This window comes from Alexandromys fortis, unplaced genomic scaffold, assembly GCF_014885135.2.
Source record: "Alexandromys fortis isolate MF-2015 unplaced genomic scaffold, M_Fortis_MF-2015_v1.1 scaffold_88, whole genome shotgun sequence".
Lineage (NCBI taxonomy): Eukaryota > Metazoa > Chordata > Mammalia > Rodentia > Cricetidae > Alexandromys > Alexandromys fortis.
Genome location: NW_026067961.1, coordinates 7,247,421 through 7,270,272, shown reverse-complemented (window position 1 = coordinate 7,270,272; position 22,852 = coordinate 7,247,421). Strand labels below are relative to the sequence as shown.

At 50.7% G+C, this 22,852-nt stretch overlaps 1 protein-coding gene across 3 annotated transcripts in view; it reads right to left on the bottom strand.

Annotated features, from left to right (window-relative positions):
* The window catches only part of Tnfrsf8 (TNF receptor superfamily member 8), a 44,676-nt gene extending 26,635 nt beyond the window's left edge, over window positions 1-18,041 (bottom strand). For all 3 annotated transcript variants that reach the window (XM_050153425.1, XM_050153426.1, XM_050153427.1), the window contains exons 1-2: window positions 17,750-18,041; window positions 4,177-4,264 (exon numbers count right to left, since the gene is read on the bottom strand). In XM_050153425.1, the coding sequence (XP_050009382.1) occupies window positions 4,177-4,264; window positions 17,750-17,812 (151 nt within the window). In that variant the 5' untranslated portion in view covers window positions 17,813-18,041. The remainder of the gene's footprint in view (window positions 1-4,176; window positions 4,265-17,749) is intronic.
* Window positions 18,042-22,852: the final 4,811 nt, after the last annotated feature.

Genomic DNA, 22,852 nt, shown 5'->3' with positions numbered 1-22,852 from the left:
CCCACCCGCACCCCAATATCTATTCTGCCAGAGTCTGCCAGGTTTCTTCAGGGATGATTCCCACAGCCTGGGCACAGAATGAGCGATTGACCCAAGCGGACCAATCAGAACACTTCATTCGTCCCATCATGTAACTCCAACAGACCAATCAGAGCGTGCCATCTTTCTCACCAACTGTGATTGGCTCAACCTGACCATGACCAATAAGCCCCACCTCTGAGCATGTTCACATAAGGTGTTCTGGTTTTACCACTGAATTTCTGGAAGAGGTGGGCTTAATGGTGTATTCCTTTAATCACGACTAGGAGTTAAATCTCAGTATCTGAATTCCCTGAAATACCACCAGGATTGCTGTGTCTGTCTCCAGCCACCTTTGAGTCCCTGCTGCAGAGCCTGGCTCATTTGGTGAACCTGAATTCTGCCGACTTCCTGAGTAAAGATGGAAAGATGCCAGACTCTTCCCTACCCCTACCCTATACAAGGCCTAGAAGGAAAGGGTAAGGGCTCAGGATTCTTTATTTTAGCCCAGGCTGAGGTTACTAGCAGGTGATTGTGGGCGAATCCCAGAACCCTTCTATGTCCAAGCTCTGTCTTTGGGTTCCTACAAGGTTCAAGCGCTGACGTGGGTAAAGGACCAGGCCTCCGTTGTAGTGCCCTGGTCCATCAGTAAGTACCGTTGCTCATAGCATGAGGCCGAGTGAGCTTGTCGTAAGCAGAGAACTGGGTAGTGGCTGCCAGGAGTGTCGAAAGGCCTTGCGGACCTACGTAAGGCGAGACGTTGCCATGGGGCAACCTCTCAAACTCAAAGGTCTCCCAGCTTCCTTCCTCCACCGGCCCACCCACGTGCAAACGCTGCCACACAGCTGAGCGCTGATTTGAGAGGGCAGGCAAAATGTCAGAAATTTCCCCAAAACACGGAAGGAGGGGGTTTTTGGTTTTCCTTTGTGGCTTACCCGGAAGCACAGAGTCAATAAAACTCCAGCAAAATGCCCCGCCCACCACCCAGGCCTGAGGTACGCAGCTACTTCAGCAGAGGGCCTGAGAGAGGGCAAGTGGGAGGAAGGAGCAAAGCGTCAGGCACAGCTGTTAGGTGGAGAAAGCCTAAGATGGAGGCGTCATGCTCGCAAATTCGTGTCTTTCTGCGAGGGACCTGTGGCCACGGATGTCACAATACCTTGAGGCCACAGCTCGCTGTGGGCAGAAGGGTGAAAAACGCTGAGAAAAGAGGTGTGGAGGTGTGGGAACCAGTCGCCTGCAGCAAAGGAAGGCTCATATAGAGGTGGGGTCTTAGAGCTGCAGCAGGGTTGAGATGGCAGAAAGGGACACCCAGGGGGAAGGAGACAGGCATTGCCAGAAGACCAGAGGCCTGGGAACCGGACGAGGGGGAAGGTGCGACCTCTTCCAAGAGCAGGCAATGAACTCGCATTGGACTGAAGGACGGGTGGGTGGAGGAAAGAAATGAGGAAGAGTGGGTGAGAGTCTGGGGCGGGGGAGGGGGAGATGCTGTAAATTAGAATAACCCCCCATAATGAAACCCTTAGCTTCAATGGAACTATTTGGAGAGACAATTTTAGGAGCTCGCTAAGGATGTAGGAGCCCTAATCCCATAAGATGGGTGTGGGGGCCTCTATAAAAAGGGAACACATATGGTAGGAAGATGGGCAGGTCAGGCTGCAAGCCCGGAAGAGCCCTTCGGCTCTCCTTTTTCTAACCAGAGGGAAGTAACAGCCTGGAGGAGCCCAAACACAAGCTAGATGGGGGAGACCAGCAGGGGGAGGGGAAGGACCCGAGAGAAGCCGGGTATCATAGTACAGGCCTGCCATCCCAGCATCCAGGAGGCAGAGGTAAGAGGATCAGGAGTTCAAGGCCAACCTCTGCTACACACAAAGTTCAAAGCCAACCTAGACTCAACAGGACCCTGTCAAGTTGTCGTAAAAGACTGGTCGCAAGAACATTTAAATTTTGTTTTTATTTCCGTGTATATGTGCTTATGAGTGCGTGTCATGTGTATGGATACCCTCAGAGGCCAGAAGAGGGCGTCAGGCCCCCTAGAGATGGAGTTCACAGGCAGTTGTGAGCTGCCTCATGAGGGTGTTGGAACTGAACTTGGGTCCTCTGGAAGAGCATGCAGTGCTCTTAACCCCCGAGCCATCTCTCAAGCCCCACATAAATATTTTAAACTCATTTTGGGGGATAGACACTAATGAGTTCTTTCTCAAATACTTCCTCCGGTAGCCTGTGCAAGACTGGAGTCCCACAGGGCGTTCAGAGAACACAGGTCTAAGAGCAGCTGGCAATGATCTCCAGCCCCAATTGAGCTGTACAGTTCTGCCGGTCCCCACCTACCCACAGGAAGCCCTCCAGACACAGTGCCTGGCTCTCATGCCTTGTCCTAGAAGCAGCGGGCAGTTACACTGAGCCAGTGACAGAGACTTCCTCCCACCCTCGACTTTCATAGCTAAAGTCTCTCTTGCAAACAGACATCTATTCCTGGAGCTCAGAGACCACACCATGGCTCCACCTCATATCCCAGCCACCAGTGGCCCCCACATGGGTTTAGGACTTTTAATATAGTCACAGGGGACCAAAATACTTCATAATCCTTTTCTAATCTTCAGGCCCGAAGAATGTTCCAGAAGGATTTCCTGACGTTCTCCCAGAATTCGTGCTATGCGAGGGCTGGGTGAGCATTCCAGGAACCCAGCACTGGTTAGGCAAACCCTGTTCCCCAGAAAGTTGCAGCCCGGAGCAGGCTGGGACAAACACATGTCCTGGCTTGGAACAGACAAGAACTGCAAAGATCAGGGAGAGGTGGTGTACGGCAGTCCCAGCACTAACAATGCTGAGACAGAGGGATAGCAAGTTCAAGATCAACCTGAACTACAGATCGCATTCAGTTCCAGCCTGGGAAATTTTGTGAGCCCCCATCACAAACTAAAAAATGAAGAAAACTAGAAAAATGTCACCGGTATAGGTCAGCGGTTAAGAGCAATTGCTGCTCTTGAAGAGGACTCAGATTCAAGTCCCAGCACTCATGTGGTGGCTCACAAACACCTGCACCTCTAGTTCCAGGACATTGGACACCCATTCTGATCTATGCAAGAGTTGCATGCACATAGTGCATATACATACTTGCAGGCAAAATACTCATACACATAAACTGAAAAGAAAATTTAAGGGTGTGGGGGGGAACGAGGAGAGAAGAGAAGAAAACAAAGAATTGCAAAGGGCTTCCGAAAACAACTGGTCATGGTCACAGGGGGTGTTGGCTGTTGAGACTCTGAGGTCACAGATTCCTGGGCTCTACCCCCAGCCAATCCTGCCACGCCACAGCTCTAAGACCCTGGGAAAATCTCTGAACTGGCTGAACCCCAACAGTCCCATCTGCAAAACAGAATCAATGCTTAACACGGATGTTAGGTCCCAAACCTGATACAAAGGGCTAAGGTGCCTATTAACATATCAAAGAGGACCTGGCCGCCAGGTTCTCCAGCATCCCTCAGACCCTACCCGCTACAGGGTCTGGCAGGCATGCCCCAGCCTCGACGCCGAACTCTCCAGCCCAGCGGCTGGGCTACCCTTCCCCCTGAAGCTCTTCCCTATGTAATCCAGACTATTTGGTTACTGCCCCTTTTCTACCTTTTGTCCTCTTGGCTGCTACACCTGGTTCCCCTGTCTGCCTTCTCCCTTCCTCTCCCCCCTCTCTTCAAATGGCCCAGCTCGGGGTCATGCCCACTCTGGACTCTCCCAGATGTCTCTGTCTCTGGCTATGCTTTCTCCCGTTTATCTACAACACACTTTCTCCTCCGCCATCATGGCCTTTCCTTTTCATTTCTTTATTTTTATTTTCCCATTCACACCACAGTTAAGTAAGCAGGAAGTCAGCATGGCAGCTGGGCTGCTCGTGGCTAGGACCCTGCTGCATAGGCAACCCCAAAACCTCAGAAAGGGTCTCACATCCTTGTGGCGGTGGCAGAACCTAGCCAGTGAGGTAACCAAGCTTGCTCTTCCTCAGACCCTGTGACATTAAGGTGCCCTTGGACATCTGAAACAAACCATGACCATGTTTGCTAGCTTCTATCCCGCTCCTCCCAACCCCCACCTTGTCGCAAGTCCCCCATGAGGGTCAGACATCAAAACAAGGACCCTATGTCCTGCCCTCAGTACCCCACTCACCTGAGGGGCAACGGTGACAGCAGCTCCCCACAGCCTCCCCGGGGTCGTAGCTGAGATCTCCAGCACAGGTGCTTTTGAGCGGTCGATCCTGGAGGGTCAGGGAAACAGATGAGACAAGGCCAGACTTTAACTTCAAGTCTGCAGTCCCAGGAGGCCTGGTATCCACTCACCATCAAGGCCAGGCTGAGAGTATTGTCATAGAGATCAGGAAGAGAATCCCTGACTCAGCATCTCCCCCACAGAGCTAATGGCAGCTTACTTGCAGATGGAGCACCCAGGAATCTCTGTGCCCTCCTCTGCTTGTGGCCACCTCCCCCACCCCAACACCAGTCCATTCTCTCAGCTACCGTCAAGTCAGCAGCTACAACCGGTTCCACCTGGCACACCCCTCCAGGGGACTAACAAGCCTCCCACCCTGTCTCTGGGACGAGTTCAGCAGTAAAAACATCTGGTAAAGCTGGGCGGTGGTGGCGCACAACTTTAATCCCAGCACTCGGGAGGTAGAGGCAGACAGATCTCTCTGAGTTTGAGACCAGCCTGGGCTACAAAGCACGAGTTCCAGGACTGGCTTCAAAAAGCTACACAGAGAAACCCTGTCTTCAAAAACAAAAACAACAACAAAACCCACATCTGGTAGAGAGACATATGGGTTGAAGTTCTGCATACCCAGATGGATAAGTGCTCAGATTCCACAGACAGGGCCTCATCTATTCCCAGCCTACTCAGAAACCCTCTCTGGAAAGAACATTAACCCACCTCTGCATCCGCTAATAAGTTCTGTCTGCTCTTGAGTTTGACATAGGTCAAACTGCCCAGTCTTTTCCTTTGCAACTGGCTTTTTAAAAAATCAGTGTACAAAAGAATGGATTTTGTTGGTCATGGTGGCACAGCACTGGGGAGGCAGAGACAGGCTGATCTCTGTGAGTCCAAGGCCAGCCTGGGCTACATAGTGAGTTCCACGACAGCCAGGGCTACACTGTGGGACCCTGTCTCAAAACAAAATCAAAAAATAAAATAAAATGTTTTATACACAAACATGATTATATCACTTGCTTGCATTCTCTGCTATAGCCAGATGCTTTTTAAAATCTTTGTGTGTGCGCCCCTGAACGTGCCTGTGTGTGAATGCACATGCCTGGAAGTCAGAGGAGGACATCAGGTGCCCTGCTTTATCACTGCCAGCCTTATTCCCTTGAGAACGGGCCACTGAGCCCAAAGCCAGGTCAGCATACAGCAGGCCCCAGCAGCCTTCCTGCAGCATCGGAGCTCCGGGCACTGGAGACCACACCCAGCTTTTTAAGTGGGTTCTGGAGACCTGAACCCAGCCCCTCATGTTGTACAGCATTTGCTCTTCCCCATTCAGCCGTCCCCCCAAGCCCCCACTCTCACCCTCAACCTCTTTAATTCCGTATTAGGTTTCAAGAACCATTCACTTTTTTTTGGAAGTCACCAATGCCCGTGGCCTTGCAATATGGCCCATATGTGTCTGTTTTACTCTGATAGACAATGGGTTGTTTTCGCCTTTTAGTTGCAAGTGCTAATGCTGCTCTGTGCTCCCCACCCCCACCCCACCCCAGACAGGGCACTCTGTGTTACAGTTCTAGCTGTCCTGGAACTCACTTTGTAGACCAGGCTAGCCTTGAACTCACAGAGATCCACCTGCCCAACTACTACCCAACTCTTTTTCCTTTAAAACAAAGTCTATATGTAGCACTGCCTTAGAATGTCATTTTTTAAAAATTATGATTATTTTTATTTATTCTTCTCCCATACAATACATCCAGACTGCAGCACCCTTTCCCTCCACTCCTCCCAGTCCTCCCTTCTCCCTCTCCCTAGATTAAAAACAGCCCTTCCAGGAGCATCAATCAAACAGGGCACAAGATGCAACAAGACCAGGCAATCCAATAGGAGATAAGGGGTCCCAACGGCAGGCAAAAGAATCAGAGACACCCCAACTCCCACTGTCAGAAGTCCCCCCAAAACACCAATCCAACAATCATAACATACATGCAGAGGCCCTAACACAGACCCATACAGACTTTGTGATTTTCAGTCTCTATGAGTGCCCATGAGCTCTGCTTAGTTGATTCTGTGGCATACTCAGTCCCTCTGCTCCCACAATTCCCACCCCCCCCTTCCTTGGGGTTTCCCAATCACCAAGGGGAGAAACCCATTAGAGACCTCCAACCTGGGCTCTCTCACTGCCTAATGTTTGGCCTTGGGTCTATCCATCCGATCCCATAAGCCTCTCTGATGACAACCGGACTCGGCACCCATTTCTGGGTACAGCAGAAGATCTGTCTTAGAAGTTCTATGCAGACCAGGCTGGCCTCGAACTCACAGAGGTCCACCCACCTCTGCCTCCTGAGCTCTGTGATTAAAGTGCTAGACTGTGTACCCATTTCTAAATGCAGCCACAATGAAACGAGTACCAGCTCCAACAGACAGGAATTCAAGCTCCTTCCCTTTTTCCCCGACCCCCTTTTCTTTTCTAGGTAGACTTTCATGTCGATCAGGCTGGCCTCAAATTCACCATCCACCAAGGATAATTTCCTGGTCCTCCTGCCCCGACCTCCCAAGCTCTGGAATTTTAGGCAAGTTCTAAGTTGGGGCTGGAACCCAGGGTCCCAGGCATTCTGGGCAAGCACTCTACCAACTGAGCCACACCCCTAGCCTGATTCTCCATCTGATTTTTTTTTGTCAAGCACCTGCACCGGTTGTCACTTAGCTGCAGCGTGTGAGGCTGCCATCTGTCCTTCACGCTTGCGGGCATTTAACCATGTATGCCAATTAACGGTGAGCAAGTGCCGGTTACCGAAGCCGCCTTTCAGCTGCAGTCGTAGTTCTGGTGGGGGTGTGGTGGTATGGCTTCTTTGCATTTCCCTCATGAGTAACACTGGCCTCACTTGTTCTTGGAAATAAACCCCTGCAGCTTTCTAGAGTTCTCCAAACCATCAGCACTGCTGTGAGATGGGCTTAGTCACGGCTAACACTGGTTTTCAACTTGACAGCATCTAGAACTGCCCAGGAGACGAGCCTCTGAGCACACCTGCAAGGAACTTTCTAGATTAGGTTAATTTTGGCTTGGGAAGACACACCCTGAGTGTGACCAGCCCCCCGGGGGTGGGGATGGGAGGCAGAGAAAGAAAGGTATTTCTGGAACTGCAGAGAGCAGCACCAGGGTCACTGTGGCTGGAAGGTGGCTATGTGGGTGTTAGTTACAAATTTTTTTTTTGACACATCTGAAACCATGTAGCCATACTCACTGAAATGTTAAATATAGCCTACCATGCAGCATACAATTAGGGCTGGGTTGTAGCTCAGCGGTGGAGCGCTTGCCCGGCATGTGTGAAGCCTGGGTTCGGACTGCAGCAGCTAGGAAAGAGACGAGGAAGAGCAGCTAGCTGTGTGACATTCGCACAGCACAGTCGGGAGGCTCCCGTTTTGTCCGAGTTCCTTCAAGCAACCTTCCTTTCTCCTCAGGTCACTGGGGGCTCCCAGAAGCCTCCAGACAGCAACCGGGCAGCACCAGCTGCAGTTCCCTGGTGAGCAGCCGCTCCCTGAGTGTGTACACAGAAACCTGAGGTAGTCGAAGCTGAGCTGTCGGGACTCGGCTCTGTGGGGCCTTGCAGAGTGTGGGAAAGTTCTGTGTCCTTGCCCTGGGTTTTCCCTCCTGGCCTGCCTCAGCATCTCACTGATAGCTAGAGTCTGAGAGAGTGTGGTGTGTGGCCCTGGGCCTGGAACATCTGAGAGCCACCTGTCTTTGTACCTCCGTGCTGTCCTTCCCTGGGGCTGTGTGTGTGTGTGTGTGTGGTGCTGCGCGTCACTCCTCCAAATCCAGCCTGCTTTCCACCAGGTCCTGCTCTACAAATAAGGAAACTACAGCCTAGAGAGGCACAGCTGTCTGCCCAAACTCACACAGCGACCAAGAGCCAAAGGGGGATTCAAGTCTTGCCCATGTCTCATTTTCTCCCTTCTCAGCCATAGTTCAATGTACCAGACAGGGCAACGTATCACCCCGTGGTCCACATCAAATCATGATCCAAAGTCAAGGGACTTACTGCAAGTTACTCATTTTTAAATGTCGGTGTAGACACTGAAGAGATGTGTCAGTTCAAGAGACCTTACTACTCAGCTGGGTGGTGGTGGCTCAAACCTTTAATCGCAGCACTCAGAGGGAAGCAGAAGCAGGCAGAAATCTGAGTTTGAGGCTAGCCTGGTCTATGAAGTGAGTTCCAGGACAACCAGGGCTACACAGAGAAACCCTGTCTCAGAAAAAAAAAAAAAAAAGCAGTGACTACTCTATGATGAGAATCAGAGTTTAAATCTTAGACCTGCATCAGTTGACTCACATAAATAATAATAAAATTATCAGTTCAGAGCCAAACAAGCCGGCATGTACCTGTAATCCAGCTCTCCTCAACTATGTATATCAAGTTTAAGGCCATTGTGGACTACTAAGACCCTGACTCAAAAGGTTAAAAAAAAATGTCCATGCATATAGTTCCATCTAAGGAGACAGAGGCAAAAGGATCACAAATTCAAGTCCATCCTGGGTACTTGGTAGAGATAAGGTGAGATTTTATCTCAAAATAAAAGGACTTGGGGTCAGGGCAGAGGGTTGGGGATATAGTTCAGCGGTAGAGTGCCTGCCTAGAATGAGTGAGGCCCTGGGTTTAAGGCCCAGCACCATTGAACAAACAAACAAACCTCAGTATCCGAATTACAGGCTGCTCAGGAATGGGAGGATGGAGAGCACCCTAACGGACATTATTTGAGTAACCGGTAGAATTATAATGCGTGCTCTTTGTTTGGCTTTGCTTGTTGACACAGGGTCATGCTATGTAGCCAAGGCTGGTTATGAACAAAAATTTCTCAAGCCTCAGCCTTCTGAGTAGCGGGCTTTTAGATGGACGTCACCATGCATGGTCACCATGGGCACAGTAAACCATGGAGCTGGAGTAACAAAGGTTTGGGATGTTGGGGGGCCGGGGTCTCTTTTCTAAAATTCTGAGTATGTTCTCAACCTGCCAGCAGGGTGAGCTCTCTTCTTACTAACCAGGGAGGCAATGGGAGCCTGCTACTCAGAGCCCCATGGAGGGAGCCCAAATGGGACTTAAGGAGAAAGGAGCTAGTTCTCTTAACCACACAAAATTGAACCACAGGCCCTCCCAGCCATTCCTAGAGATGTGAGGGGAAGCCAAGTCGAGGTCCATCTTAGCCCCAAAGCCTACCCTGAATGCTCCCAGGCCATGGAACCAGCCTTTTCCTGCAAATCCTCAACGAATTCTTTTTTTTTTTTTTTTTTTTTTTTTTTTTTTTTTTTTTTGGTGTCTGTCCTGGAACAACTAGTGCTTGTAGACCAGGCTGGCCTCCATCTCACAGAAATCCACCTGCCTCTGCCTCCTGAGTGCTGGGATTAAAGGCGTGTGCCACCATTTCCCGGCTCTTTTTTTAAATTTATTTATTTTTATGTATGTATGTTAGTGTTCTGCTTGCATGTCCCTGTGAGGGTGTCAGATTCCCCAGAACTGAAACTATAGACAATTGTGAACTACCATGTGGGTGCTGGGAATTGAACCTGGGTCCTTTGGAAGAGCAGCCTGTACTCTCAACCTCTGAGTCATCTCTCCAGCCCCCGTCAAGTGATGCCTAGTCTCATCACTTTGGAAGAGCCAGGAATTCAGGGTTAAGTTAATACAGTCTTGTAATGGCCGATGAGATGGCTTGGGGGTAAACGTGATTCTTGCTGCTGAGTCTGACCACCTGACTTTGAACCCCAGCACACACATGGTGGAACCGACTCCTAACCTGTCCTCTGACCTCCACCAGGGGCCCCAGCAGGGAGGTGGCACTAATCTCAGTGTCTGTTTATGACAGTCCTACCCTCTGAACGGTGAGGACCGACCGAGATGGGCGCAGATAGCCGGTAAACTCCCAATGCCCTTTAATGGGACAGGGGACTAAGCATCTGGGCTCTGGCCTTTGCCTGGGAGGGAAGCAGGGGGGGGTTAGAAAGGAAGAGTGGGTGGGGGAAGGCCAAGGACCAAGAGGTGGATGCTTTTAGGTGGGGTTCCCCATAGGTTCAAGGCAAAGTGGCATGTCCACAGGATGCCGAGTTACGTGACCAGAGGCTGAGGCCCTACCTGGGCAGCCCTAGAATGAAAAAGAGTACCCCAAAACCTCACCATCTCCGGGACTATTTTCAAGTTGGTTTGGTTTTCTCTAGCAGACCTGGTAATTTTCACTTTTAGAAAGTCCCACCTGGTATCAACCAACAGCGAGAGAAAGAGAACAGCTGAGCCATACCTGTGGGAACTAAGTCACGTCAAAACAAAATCCCCAAATGGGCCAGCGCAGGGCAGAAGTGAAGGGATGAGGGCCCCTCACCTCTGCCTCCATGTGATGACACCCTAGAGCTGAAAGTCATGAACAGCTATTCTGACGCTTGCAATGTCAGAGCCACAGCCTTGCAAGGACCACCCCAGGCAGAATTAACCGGATGAGAACCTGCCTTTGCTTCCAAGTGGGAAATGGGGCTGGAGACGTAGCTCAGCAGTCACCCGTACTTGCTGCTCCCATGAAGGACCCCAGTTTGTCAACTTTCACCTTCCTGTAACTCCAACTCCAGGGGATCTGATGCCCTCTTCTGGCCTCCAGGGCACCTACATACTTATACATAAGGGTTTTTAGTTTGTTTTGTTTTTATTTTTTCTTTTTATTTATTTTATTATTTTTTTATTTTATTTTATTTTATTTTTGGTTTTTTTGAGACAGGGTTTCTCTGTAGCTTTGGAGCCTGTCCTGGAACTAGCTCTTGTAGACCAGGCTGGCCTCGAACCCACAGAAATACGCCTGCCTCTGCCTCCTGAGTGCTGGGATTAAAAGCGTGTGCCACCATTGCCTGGCCTCTATTTTTATTTTGAAGGTCTCACTAAATTGCCCAGGAAGGTCTTGAACTTGTGATCCTCCTGCCTCAGCCTACTGAGGAGCTGGAATTACAGACCTGTACCACTGGATCTGGCTACCATAGGAAGCTTTTCTTTTTCTTTAAATAGATTAATCTTATTTTATGTGTACGTCTTTTGCCTGCATGTAGTATGTGCACCACATGTGAGCTTGGTGCCCGTGGAGGTCAGAACACGACGTCAGATCCCCTGGTTATAAATGAGTAATGAACCACCATGAGGATGTTGGGAACTGAACCCTGGTCCTCTGCAAGAGCAACAGGTGCTCTTAACCACCGAGTATCTCCCCTGCTGCTACCAAGGGATCTTTGAAAGCACAAGTCCGAGTTCCCGTGCTACAGGGAGCTGGTACCAAACTGTTTAGACTTTCCAGACCCCATAACCAAGAGCCAAAGAAACATCTTTTTCTGTTATTGTTGTTCTGAGCCTAGCCTTTAACTGCTGAGCCATCTCTCCAGCTCAGAAACCTCTTTAAAAAAAAATGTTTTTTCATTTCATTTCAAATATTGATGGTGCTGGTGCCTCTGTGTGTGTGTATGTGTGTGTGTGTGTATGAATGTGAGTGTGCATGTATATGAGAGTGTTTGTGTGTGTCCATGTGTGCATGTGTGAGAGTGTATGTGAGTGTGTGTGCACGTGTAAATGTGTGTATGTATATGAGAGCGTATGTGAGTGTGTGTGGGTATCTGTGCACACACACAGTCACATGCACACCAGAGCACACCTGTGGAGGTGAGAAGATGACTCTCAAGAGTCGGTTCTCTCCTTCCACTTCTCTTCTTCAAGCAGGGTCTTTCATGGTTTCTGCTTGTAGACCCCCATCCTCACCTCCCACCGCATCTGGGATTACAGGCACATGCTTCTGTGTTGGTTCGAGGGCACCAGACTTGTGCAGTGAACGCTTTCAGCCACCAAACCATCTTGTCAGTCCCAAATAAAACCTCTCTAAAGCACTCGGCTTCATGTAGCTATTACAACAAGCACAGCTCCCGGGCCACATCTCCCATCTGCAAAGTCAGCAATGGCAGGCCAAGTCCCCAGACACATAATCTCTTCTTCCACATCTTCTCTGAACGCTTGGCTGTAAGGACACGTGACATTAGACAGAGCCCACTGTCCCAATCCCCAGGCATCAGCGAAGTCCTTAGAAGATCACGGCGCTTGCTGCCAATGATGACGTCAAAGCCCGGGGACGCACACAGTGGGAGGAGAGAAGCGACTCCTACAAGTTGTCCTCTCACCTCCACGTGCATGCCTGGCGTGTGTGTCCACACAGACAAACATGGGTAAATGGCTGCATAAAGAAAGAACTGGGGGAGGGGATTGGAGGAGAGGAGGGAGGGGGAACTGCGGTCCGGATGTAAAATAAATGAATACATTTAATAAAAAACAGAAGAAAGCAAGTATTGGGATGGTGTTACGCGCCTGTGATCCCAGGACTTTAGAAGTGGGGGGGGGGAGGGAATTGGAGTTCAAGGTCAACTTAGGCTGCCCAGTGAGTTACCAGGCAGCCTAGACTGTCCAGGGAGGAGGGGAGGCGGGGATGAAGCCAAAGAGGAACTTGGTAGGAAGTTGTCAAGTATTAGAAGACATCGAAGTAATTCTTAAGGAACCTGGTTAGGTCTCGATTGTTAGTGTAAGCTTAGCTCATCTCCATGGGGACCAACTTGACTGCAAAGTCTTTAGAAGATGCAAGGGGCGACTAAGCCCTGGAGAAGACGAAGATGGAGAAAGCCACTGGGAAGGACCAGGAGGCCCCTCCTGGAGCCTCTCTAGCAGACACGCAATTCTGAGACCCCCTTTCAGCCTCCCACCCTCCAGAGCCATTAAATAGTGCATCTGTGTTACTCCCAGCCACCAACTATGTGACAGTTTGTGACAGGCTGACAGAGTGATGACTCAGCAGCTGAGAGCACCGGCTGCTCTTCCAGAGGCCCTGGGTTCAATTCTCAACATTTACACGCCTGTCTGTAGCTCCAGTTCCTGATGATCTGACACCCTCACACAAACACACATGCAGGCAAAACACCAACACGCATAAAGTAAGTCATTAAAGGAGAAAGAGAGAGGAAAGAGAGCGGGGAGAGAGAGAGAGGCTAGCCCTGGGCGGGCAAGAACCAATAGGCTGAAAGGTGCCCCAAATATATGGAGTGTTAGGACACCTTAAGAAGTAACACAATTCCAGTGAGAAGGGTTGATGCCCCTTAGCGCTGACCCAGAATGCACCAGGAATTGTGTAGTCACTCTGGTACTAGAGATCTGGATCAGAAACTGAACTCCCTTGAAGCGTCCACACTTGAATACCCTCTTGACACCTGGACTTGGGCAAAAACAGACCATATGTGTTCCTCCCAAACACCTGCAATGTCTCATCAGGCTTCCCCACCATCCAGGCAGTTGCCCACCCCCAGATACAGCTGGAATCCCCCACAACCCCACCTCTGCTTGTCTCTCTCCCGACCGCTGCCATTTCTGAATTTCTGACTCCTGTTCTCAAGGAAGATTTACCATCTGGTTGCGCTGCCCAGAAATAGTGGGGTCACAACCCACTGACGTCTGTACCGCTGGACTCCTCCCCTACCGCCTCCGCTAGCAGTGTTCTTTCCTTGCCCACTCTGGGCTGCCCACACTCCCCACCTTCTTCCCATCCCCACTCTCTAGGCCAAGCTCTTCTGCTAATCTCTCTTGGACAGATCCCTCCCTTTTGGTTTGGTGTGTGTGTGTGTGTGTGTGCACGCGTGCGCACACGTGCATGCGTGCGTGCATGCGTGCGTGCATGTGCGTGTGTGCGTGTGCATGTGTGTGTAGCTGGTGTATCCTCTAAAAGGCTGCCTTGTCTGCAGGTCCAACCAGGCACTCTTTGTAGCTTGGAAAACAACAGACTGTGATCTTAGATAGGCCACCCCCAAGGTCAGGACACAGATAAGCTGCTTACGCAAGGACCCCCGTCTCAAGGGCTCATGGCCGACTTCTGTCCTGAGACGCAGCAGATGCTGCTGCTGCGTGCAGACCTAGAAATGAATCACATTTACTCATGAAGCCCTCGGGTCAGATATGAGTGATAGCCGCAGAAACTTCCAGTAAGGGCTGCCTTAGTCCCAGCAGGGCTGCTCTCAAGCTGAGTAAGGCAGCTGCCCTGCCTTGCCCTCCAAGCTCTTGCTGCAGCCTCCATCTCCATGGCGGAAGGCAGACTTTAACTAAGAGAGGCCATAGTCTCCTACAGCCCATCCTTCCTGTGTGGTTTCTAGAGCCTCCTATGGAATTCCGCCTCCAGACAGGATCTGGCTGGTTCTGGAAGTCACGGGTCCTGCACAGGAATCCAAGAAAGCTCTCCTGCCCTTGGTTGTTTACCAGGGTCACCTTTACACCCACTGGGTCTGCTGCACCAGTGGGAACGAAGTACTGGCTGTGTATTCTTGCTCATGAGAATTCCCCTATGGGAACCTCGACGAGCCAGGGCTGGAGGAGGGAAATCAGACAGGAGCTGGGGGCAGGATGTATCTGGGAAGACATGAGGGGAATTCTAAACCCATGGAATTCACCAGAAGCCAGGGAGCCAGACCATCCCCAGAAGCCGGAGGGGAAGGATGCATCCTGGGGGAGCTCTGTCTCTCAGGGCTTGCACCACACAAGTCCCCGAGAACATTACAAAACAAGGCCCATCTCTTTCTCAGAAAACATACTGTCACAAAGTGACAAGAGTTAAGAAAAAGCAGAAGGAGTTGGGAAAAGGATTTGAAATTCCAGACCAAAAAAAAAAAAATTTTTTTAAAGATAGGAACTTTCTATGAAGCCCAAAATACCTTGGAACATTTTTTTTTTCCTCACATGTGAGCCACCATGTGCATGTGATGATCAGAGAGCAATGCCAAAGAGTTAGTTCTCTCCTTCCAACAGGCGAGTCCTGGGGCTCGGTCTCAGGTTGTCAGGCTTGGTGGCAAGTGCCTTTACCTGCTGAGCCATCTTGCCAGCTCTGCCTTGAGACTTCACATCCTTCTTGCCTCCATCTCCCAAGTGCTTTGGGATTCTAGGTGTGTGGTACCCAGCTCTTTTTTTAAGTTTTTTTTTTTTTTTTTGAAGCATGTTGTTGTTAAGGTAGACCAAGTTGACCTTGAACTTACAGGGATCTACCTCCTTCTGCTGGAATTAAAGTCAGGCAGCTTTAAATAGTTTTGTTTGTTTGTTTGTTTGTTTTGCTTTTGTTTGCTTGTTGTTGTTGTTTTTAAAATAGGATTTCAAACCTCAACTGGACGGGAAAGATGACTGAAGTGTTGAAGGAACAGAATAGAAAACCTTGCCGGGCAGGCAGCTCCTCCCCCACAGGTACCCCAAGTCTTGTCATGAAAAGGCCCACAGACTTGAGGTTCAGCCTACAGTCACTGGGAAATGCAAATTAACATAGGAAGGATACAGCCCCATTCACGACCACAAAACAGACACTGATAAGATCGCAAGTCGGTTAGGATGTGGGAAACTGCTACTGTCTTACACTGTTGTGGGAAAAGACATTGCCTGGCACCCTGGATGGCATGGCATTTCATTCCAGTGCACGTCTGCCCTGTCAACCACCGCTATTCTCTTGTCTCTCCTCTGGGAAAGAACCACCTTACTTCCCAGACAGCAAGCACACAAAAGACAATGATGGGACCACTCGGTGGTCCACGCCTTTACGCCCAGCATTTTCAGTGCTCTGTGTGCCTTTACTCCCAGCATGTGAGAGGCAGATGCTGGCAGATGTATTGATTCAAGACCAGCTTGGTCGGCACATCAAGTTCCAGGCCAACCAGGATGACATACTGAAACCCTGTCTCATCAAAACCAAACCAAACAGAAAAGCAGCGGTGGAAAACTCGTTGTCCATTCACCAGGGATGTGAATGAGCATGGTCTGCCCTCCAAGACTTGCTGCAGACACTGTAAGAGCCAAACGGAGAATCGTGACTGGGTGTGCTGCACACCTGTAATACAGCCAGTGCTCTGGAGGTACCAGCAGGAAGATTAGGGATGTGCGGACATCCTGACTGACTACACAGGAGTTCAAGACCAACCTGGGTTACACAGACCCTCTCTCAAGACAAGAACAAAGACCAGCTGTGCTTGCCTAGCACACCCAAAACCCTGGGCTCAGTCTCACACACTGCATGCATCAAACACAGGATCTAAGCCGCCAGGCAACCAGAATGTAGAGGGAGGAGGACAAGTTCAAAATCATCCCTGGCTATATAGCAAATTGGAGGCCAGCCTGAGCTACATGAGGTCTTATAATAAAAAAGAAAGAAAGGAAGGAAGGAAGGAAGGAAGGAAGGAAGGAAGGAGGAAAGAAAGAAACCCTATATATATTTTGATAAAAAGTGATCCAAATACAGATATACATTTGCAAAAGCCTGTAAATGAAACTGTAAAGCAAGAACACAGTTACAGCTTGGAAAGAACATTTATAGTTCTTGTTTGGGATATTTTCACATAGTCCAGATGGCATTAAGTTCGCTGTTTATTTTAATTTTAAAAGTGTTTTCCCAGGCCTGCGAGATGGTGAGTTCTAGTACCGGAACCTGCATGGTCGAAGGCGCGAACCAGCTCTCAAAAGCTGTCCCCTGACTTACCCATATACATGAGAGTGTGTTCCCGCCAAAACAGTTTCCACTTCGTAAAAGAGGCAGATACGCTTCACAAGCTGGCCGAACCCCTCCGCTTTCACGCCCTTCTCTTCATCGCCCAGGGTCCTATTATTCCAAACTCTTACCTTCCCCAGATGAGGGCTTCGGGCTTGGGGGGAAGATGGGGAGGATCCTCTGCTCACCTCTGCCCTCTCCAGGGCAGGTGTCGCACGGCCACTTTCCTACCATCCCCCTCTTGCCGGCAGCCCACCCTCTCTCCAGCCCCAACCTCCATAGCAGAGATATCTCATGCCCACACCAGTCTGCGGCTGTCCCTTGCCTCCCCTGCCCCGGCTTCCATTCAACCAGGGGCATTTTTTCCCATGCGGACCCTGGGTTCCACGAAGTAGGTTATTTTATCTAGCCTATGTCCTTCCCACATCCTAATGCCTAGTGTGGTGCTGGCTTCTAGGAGGTGTCCAGTTTTCCTAACTCGTTGCCCAGTCTCATTTCCTGGGCTTCCAACAAGGGAACCAGAGACACCACGGACTTTCCTCAGGGAGAAGTGTCCACCATGTGCTCCGGGACACCCAGCCCACACCACTGGCCAGCCAGGCTCTCACCTCTGCTGCTCATCCGCTCCCTCCTCTCTTTCCTGAGACCCTTCCAGCTTACATGGAAGCACCAACAGCCCGATATCATCCTCCGGATAAAATGACCCGCACAGGTTTCTTTTCATCTATTCGGAACCCCCACTGGGCCGACAGTGAGGGGGGGGGGGAGGGAACACAGCTTTCTCTTGCCCCGGATTCAACTGGTGAATGAATGAACTACTCCCAGCGTCTACTGCCCGTGGGTGTGAAGAGGAGGTGCTCTACTTTTCACCCACCTGTGGATACAGTTGCCTCCTGCGCCCCCTCACTCCTGTTCCGGTCGGGAATGAGGTGACAAGTGACCCTGCCCTCCCCTGCCCCAGCCACTGCCTACCCTACTGTTATCTCCTTACCTTTGGGAAGGCTTGAAGCATCCCCAGGAACAGCAATCCCAATGCCGCCTGGAACACGCTCATCCTGGCTTCCTGAGTTTATAGCTCCGGCGCCTGGCCACCGGCAGACACCCTGCCTCTCGCGGCGAAATCACTTCTAATGAAGCTGCGCCTTCCTCGTGTTCAGCCCTAATTCCCCCCCCCCCACCTGTGATGCAGCGATCTGTTTCCCTGTGAAGCCTAAGAGAGAAGGGGCCACCGCATGCTGAGATGACTCAGGACTAGCCACAGCGCACACAATCAGGGGGGCTCCCCTGAGGCACGCGCCCTGCAGTTTGAATGGCCCGCCCCGGATTTGAGAAGGAACTGGGAAGGCAGCTCAGTCCTAAAGGTGCAGGGCACAGGAGTTTGAGAGGTACCCGGAGTCCTGAGGCCCCTAGCTCCATCCTTAACCCAAGGGAGGGTGAGACAGGACCGGTTTCCAGCTCTTGTCACTACACTAAGAGAAACCTGGCTTTCTCCAAGGTCATTGAGATTCTTACGAAGGGACAGAGTCAGAATATCTCAGAGAGAAAGTAAGCGTTTCTTCATCGTGAAGATTTGCTGTAGAATAAATGAGTGCACGGGGAGGGAATGGACGGATAGAGGACAAATGGATGGACAAGTGGACGGGGAATGGGAGGATGAGGGAATATATGGATGGACAGATGGATAGGGGATAGATGAGAGGGTGAGGGGATGGATGGGAGGATGGAAGAATTGACAGAGAACAAATGGATGGTGAGATGCATGGGGGATTGATGGATGAGAGGGTCATGGAAGGAAGGGATGGATGAAGGGATGAAGGGATGGGGTCGCCGGATGAGTGAGTGGATGAAGGGATGGGGAGGATGGATGAGTGAGTGGGTGGATGAAGGGATGGGGTGGATGGATGAAGGGAGGGTGGAGGTGGAGGGATGTGTGAAGAGATTAGGAAGTGATCACATGGATGGATGAGAGGGTATGCGATAGGAGAACTGATGAGAAGAAGGGATGACAGATGCCTGGGATAATGAGGAAAGGGATGGACAAAGTGATAGACAGATAGGAGGTTGGATGCCTGGATGCCTGGATGGAGCATGGGTAGGCAGGTGGGTGGAATGACCAGGGAAAGAACTAGGTGAAGACCAGGACATCTGTGTATCAATCCATGCTGTCCCTGCCCTCAGATACTTTTTCGCTTGAAGGAGGTACCTGGCACCCTTGCCCGAAACCTTATGCTATCCCCTTTGTGAGGGTCTGCTGCTCCCACTTGGGGCTCCCCGTTCCCACCTGGGGCTCCCCCAGGGGAATCTTTTCCTTCAGTTAATACCGTCAGCGCATGGTCACTGTCTGCGCACTGACTAGCAGGTGCAGCCTGCTTTTGTCTTTCCTGTTTGTTTCTTTTATTTTCAAACACAGAAAGCAACACAGAGAAACAGGCAAGCTTGTCTGTGTGTTCTAACGATGGGACCCAAGGACCTTTATGGCTTCCACGCTTTGGTCTGGTCTTCAGTGCACCCCATTTGATAGAGGACCAGGGTGCCAGCTGCCACTTCCTATGAAAACCTTTCAAAGTCCCTGCAAACTTCCTAGTCCACACTCAGGCCTCTCTGAGGTCTACATCCTACCTGGAAAATCCATCCATTCTTCCTGTGAGTCTCCCATAGGGCCGCTCCAAACCCTTCCCTCGCCTGGTGCTAGAAGTGCCCCACCTGGGTCTAATAATCACAGGGTCAGGAAGATGCAGCGGTAGCTGGGGCCCCGGCCCCCATTTCCCAGGGTGCCACTGGTGTTTGCAATGAGCTGATGCTTGTTAGACACTTACAGAAAAGAAAGGTAGCATCCAAATAGCTTGCACCGGGTGAGAACCAAGTACAAGTCACACCTTGTGAAAGTCCAACCTTCCTTCCTAATAACCAAAGGCAGGCAAATGAAAGCAGTCTTCATTAGTCTCCAGGGCCCATTACGTCATCAGTGGGTTTTATTAATTCATGGTAACAGCTAGGGGAAAACAGAACTTCATTCCTCTGTGCTGATCAGTGGTACAGCTTCTCTCCGCTCCACGACGGTTCTTAGGAAAAGCAAAAAAACAAAATTTTTCAGAAGTTTACAACTTACGGCTCTATGACTTCACCAGCAAAACAATGAAAATCAGTAGTGCAACTCGGAAGTGCAAAAAGAAAACGATAAACTCGCCAATGTCTCATTAAGTGGTACTTATAAACGTGGGGACCCCGCTGACTCACAGTGGGTAATGAGTACGGAGACTGAGGGGCCCCAGTTTAAGGGACCTTACATAGCCAAGTAAGATGATGATACTAAGGATGAGGTTTGTCTCTCTCCTGTCCTCCTCACACAGACAACTTCTGCTACACACAAGTCCCTAGGCTTTGTTCAGCATGGACCCTGACAGCGATGTACTGGGACTGGGGAAGGGCCTCACTCCTGGAGACTCTTATTCTAAAAAAAAAAAAAAAAAAAAAAAACCCTGACTATTTTAGTGTGAGCACATGTGCATGTGACACACTTCTGTGTAAGTCTGGATGTACAGGTACCACAGGGAATAGGTGAAGCTCAGAGGCCAGCTTTCTGGACTGTTTCTGCTGGAGTACTGGACACTCCAGGCTGGCTGGCCCGAGACATCCCATCTTGCAGAAGCACTAAGATCGTGAATGTCTGCCACCTCGTCTGGCTATCAACATGGTTCAGAGGTTCGAATCAGGTGGTCAGGGTTAGGTCTCAGACAGTTCATGTGTGAGAGCTTGATCTGGACCACACAAGGATTTCTGGCCGTCAGACGAGAGCCAGCATTCCTCAGGAACCTTGTGAAATACTCCCAAAGAGAGTCATTTCCTTATCTCTGGCAGAAGGGACCTGGGCTCCGTGGACGTATACCTGTGGTTGCATAACAAAGACCCACGCAGGCCTCCAGGCTCACACGTATGTGTTATATATTTCAAAGTCCACACCAGCCTCCTGGCCCTTTCCATCCCCCAGCTACTGTCCTCCTCATGGTCCATGTGATTTGTCCACACCCACATCCACCCCACCCCATCCCCACTCTCTCTCACTTCTCTGGCAGATAGATAGCCCTGGCTATGTCTCTTTCTCTCTGCTCTAGATTCTTCCAGATGCCTCTGGATATTTTCTCTCTCCGATTCACAATAAAAGTCTTTCCCTTAACTGTACCATGGAGCAGCCGTTTCCGTGGTTTCGTTACTGTCCCTCCCCCCCTTGCTTTCATGCAAGGGCTTTTACCCAATAAGCCAGCTCCCCAGCTCTGTAGTCTTGATTGGACGGTACAAACTGGGGCTCATTTTGCCTGCTTACTCTATGCTAAGAGTTTGGAGGCATCAGAAACTTAAATCCCCTCAGAAATCTCATTCCTTCTCGATCCTTACCCCTGCCCCCGCAACATTTGACCAGGCAGCTCCCCATTGGTAGCTCACCCTGCACAGTTCCCCCACTTTCCGGTCAAACGGTCATCGCTGCTGTTTTGTGTTTCAGTTCTAGAGCTGATCTAACCATGTCATAACATGATGTCTGTGCTGACTGGTTTTCTGTCAACTCGACACGAGCTAGAGTCATCTGAGGGGAAGGTGCCTCAGTCGAGAAAATGCCTCCCTGAGATCCTTCTGTAAGGCATTCTCTCAGTTTGTGATCAATGGGGAAGGGCCCAGCCCCTTGTGGGTTCTGCCACCCCTGGGTGCTGGTCCTGGGTTCTACAAGAAAGCAGGCTGAGCAAGCTGGGGAAGCGAACTAGTAAGCAGCTCCCCTCCATGGCTTCTGCATCAGCTCCAGGTGCCAGCCCTGCTTGAGTTCCAGTCCTGCCTTCTTCCAACGATGGAACCCAATGATGGAAGTGTAAGACAAACAAGCCCTTTCCTCCCGGCTTGCTTCTTCAGTCCTGGTGTTTCATCGCAGCCATAGAACCCCTAACTAAAAGTTCCTCTACCCTAGGACACTGTGGGGTCTAAAGAAACAGAGTACTCAGGAGCACGGAGGACAGACAGTGTCTGGCATGCAGCTGCAGCAGCGACTTAGCTGGAAACATCCAGCAGTCAAGGAGTTAGCGGGTTAGCTCTCAAGCAGAGGGTGAGGAGCTAGCATCCTAGAGAGGTGGCTGCTCCTGAGACTCAGAACAGAGGCCATGGTGCCATCAGCAGGTACAGGTACCAGGCAGTTCATGAACCCCTAAGCAGGCGTGAAAGTGCTCTGAAGATCAGGAGGGGAAGTCCCTAGGCTGAGAGCAGCAGCCCCTATGTGGCAGCAGGGGCCTAGGCCTGCAGTGGAAGCCAAGTCCCCACGCCTGCCCGAGGCTGGAATCTGGTGGTATGAACCAACTAGCCCTGTAGCCTTGTCTTAGCCAGGTCCCCAGAGCAAGGAGGGGGCAATGCACACAGCCTTCAAAGGGAACAGGAGTCGAGTTAGCTAAAGGATGCTGAGCAAGATGCCAGTCCTGACTTGGCTCAGGAAATTCAGGGACTTCCCCAGCGGCTGGGAACCCCAGCCTCAAATGGCCCCAAAATACCCTCAAGCAGACAGAGATTGCTTCTGCCTCAAGCAGCCGGAGGCAGGTAGGCGGCTGAAAGTTGGAGAGAAAGGCACGGACTTTTCTCCTTGCTTCGGCACAGGGCTTCTCTTTTTTTCTCTCTTCCTTCCTTCTGAGATAGGGTCTCATGTGCCCCAAGATGACTTTAAACTTGTACGTAGCCAAGGATGACCTTGAACCTCTGCTCCTCCAATGTGCTGGGACTACAGCCCATGCACCGCGGTACCCAAGTTGTGCTCCGTGTGCGTTAGGAAAGCAGCCTACAATGAGCTACAGCACCCCACACGGGGCTTTCCTTGATAAAGCCTCCATGGGGTGGCTTCACGGAGTTAGCTCTAGTCTGACTCACAGCTGAATCCCAGGCAGCTGTACAGTCTGTCAGGACATCCAACACAAGCTCTGACACCATTTGGTGCCCCAAAGGTCTATGTGTCAGGAGCTTGGTCCCCAGTGTGGCAGCATGGAAGTGGCTGGTAGACTCTTGAAGGAGCAGGACCAAGCCAGAGGTCCCTAGTCTTTGGGGATTTACACTCAGAAGGGACTTAGGGTCC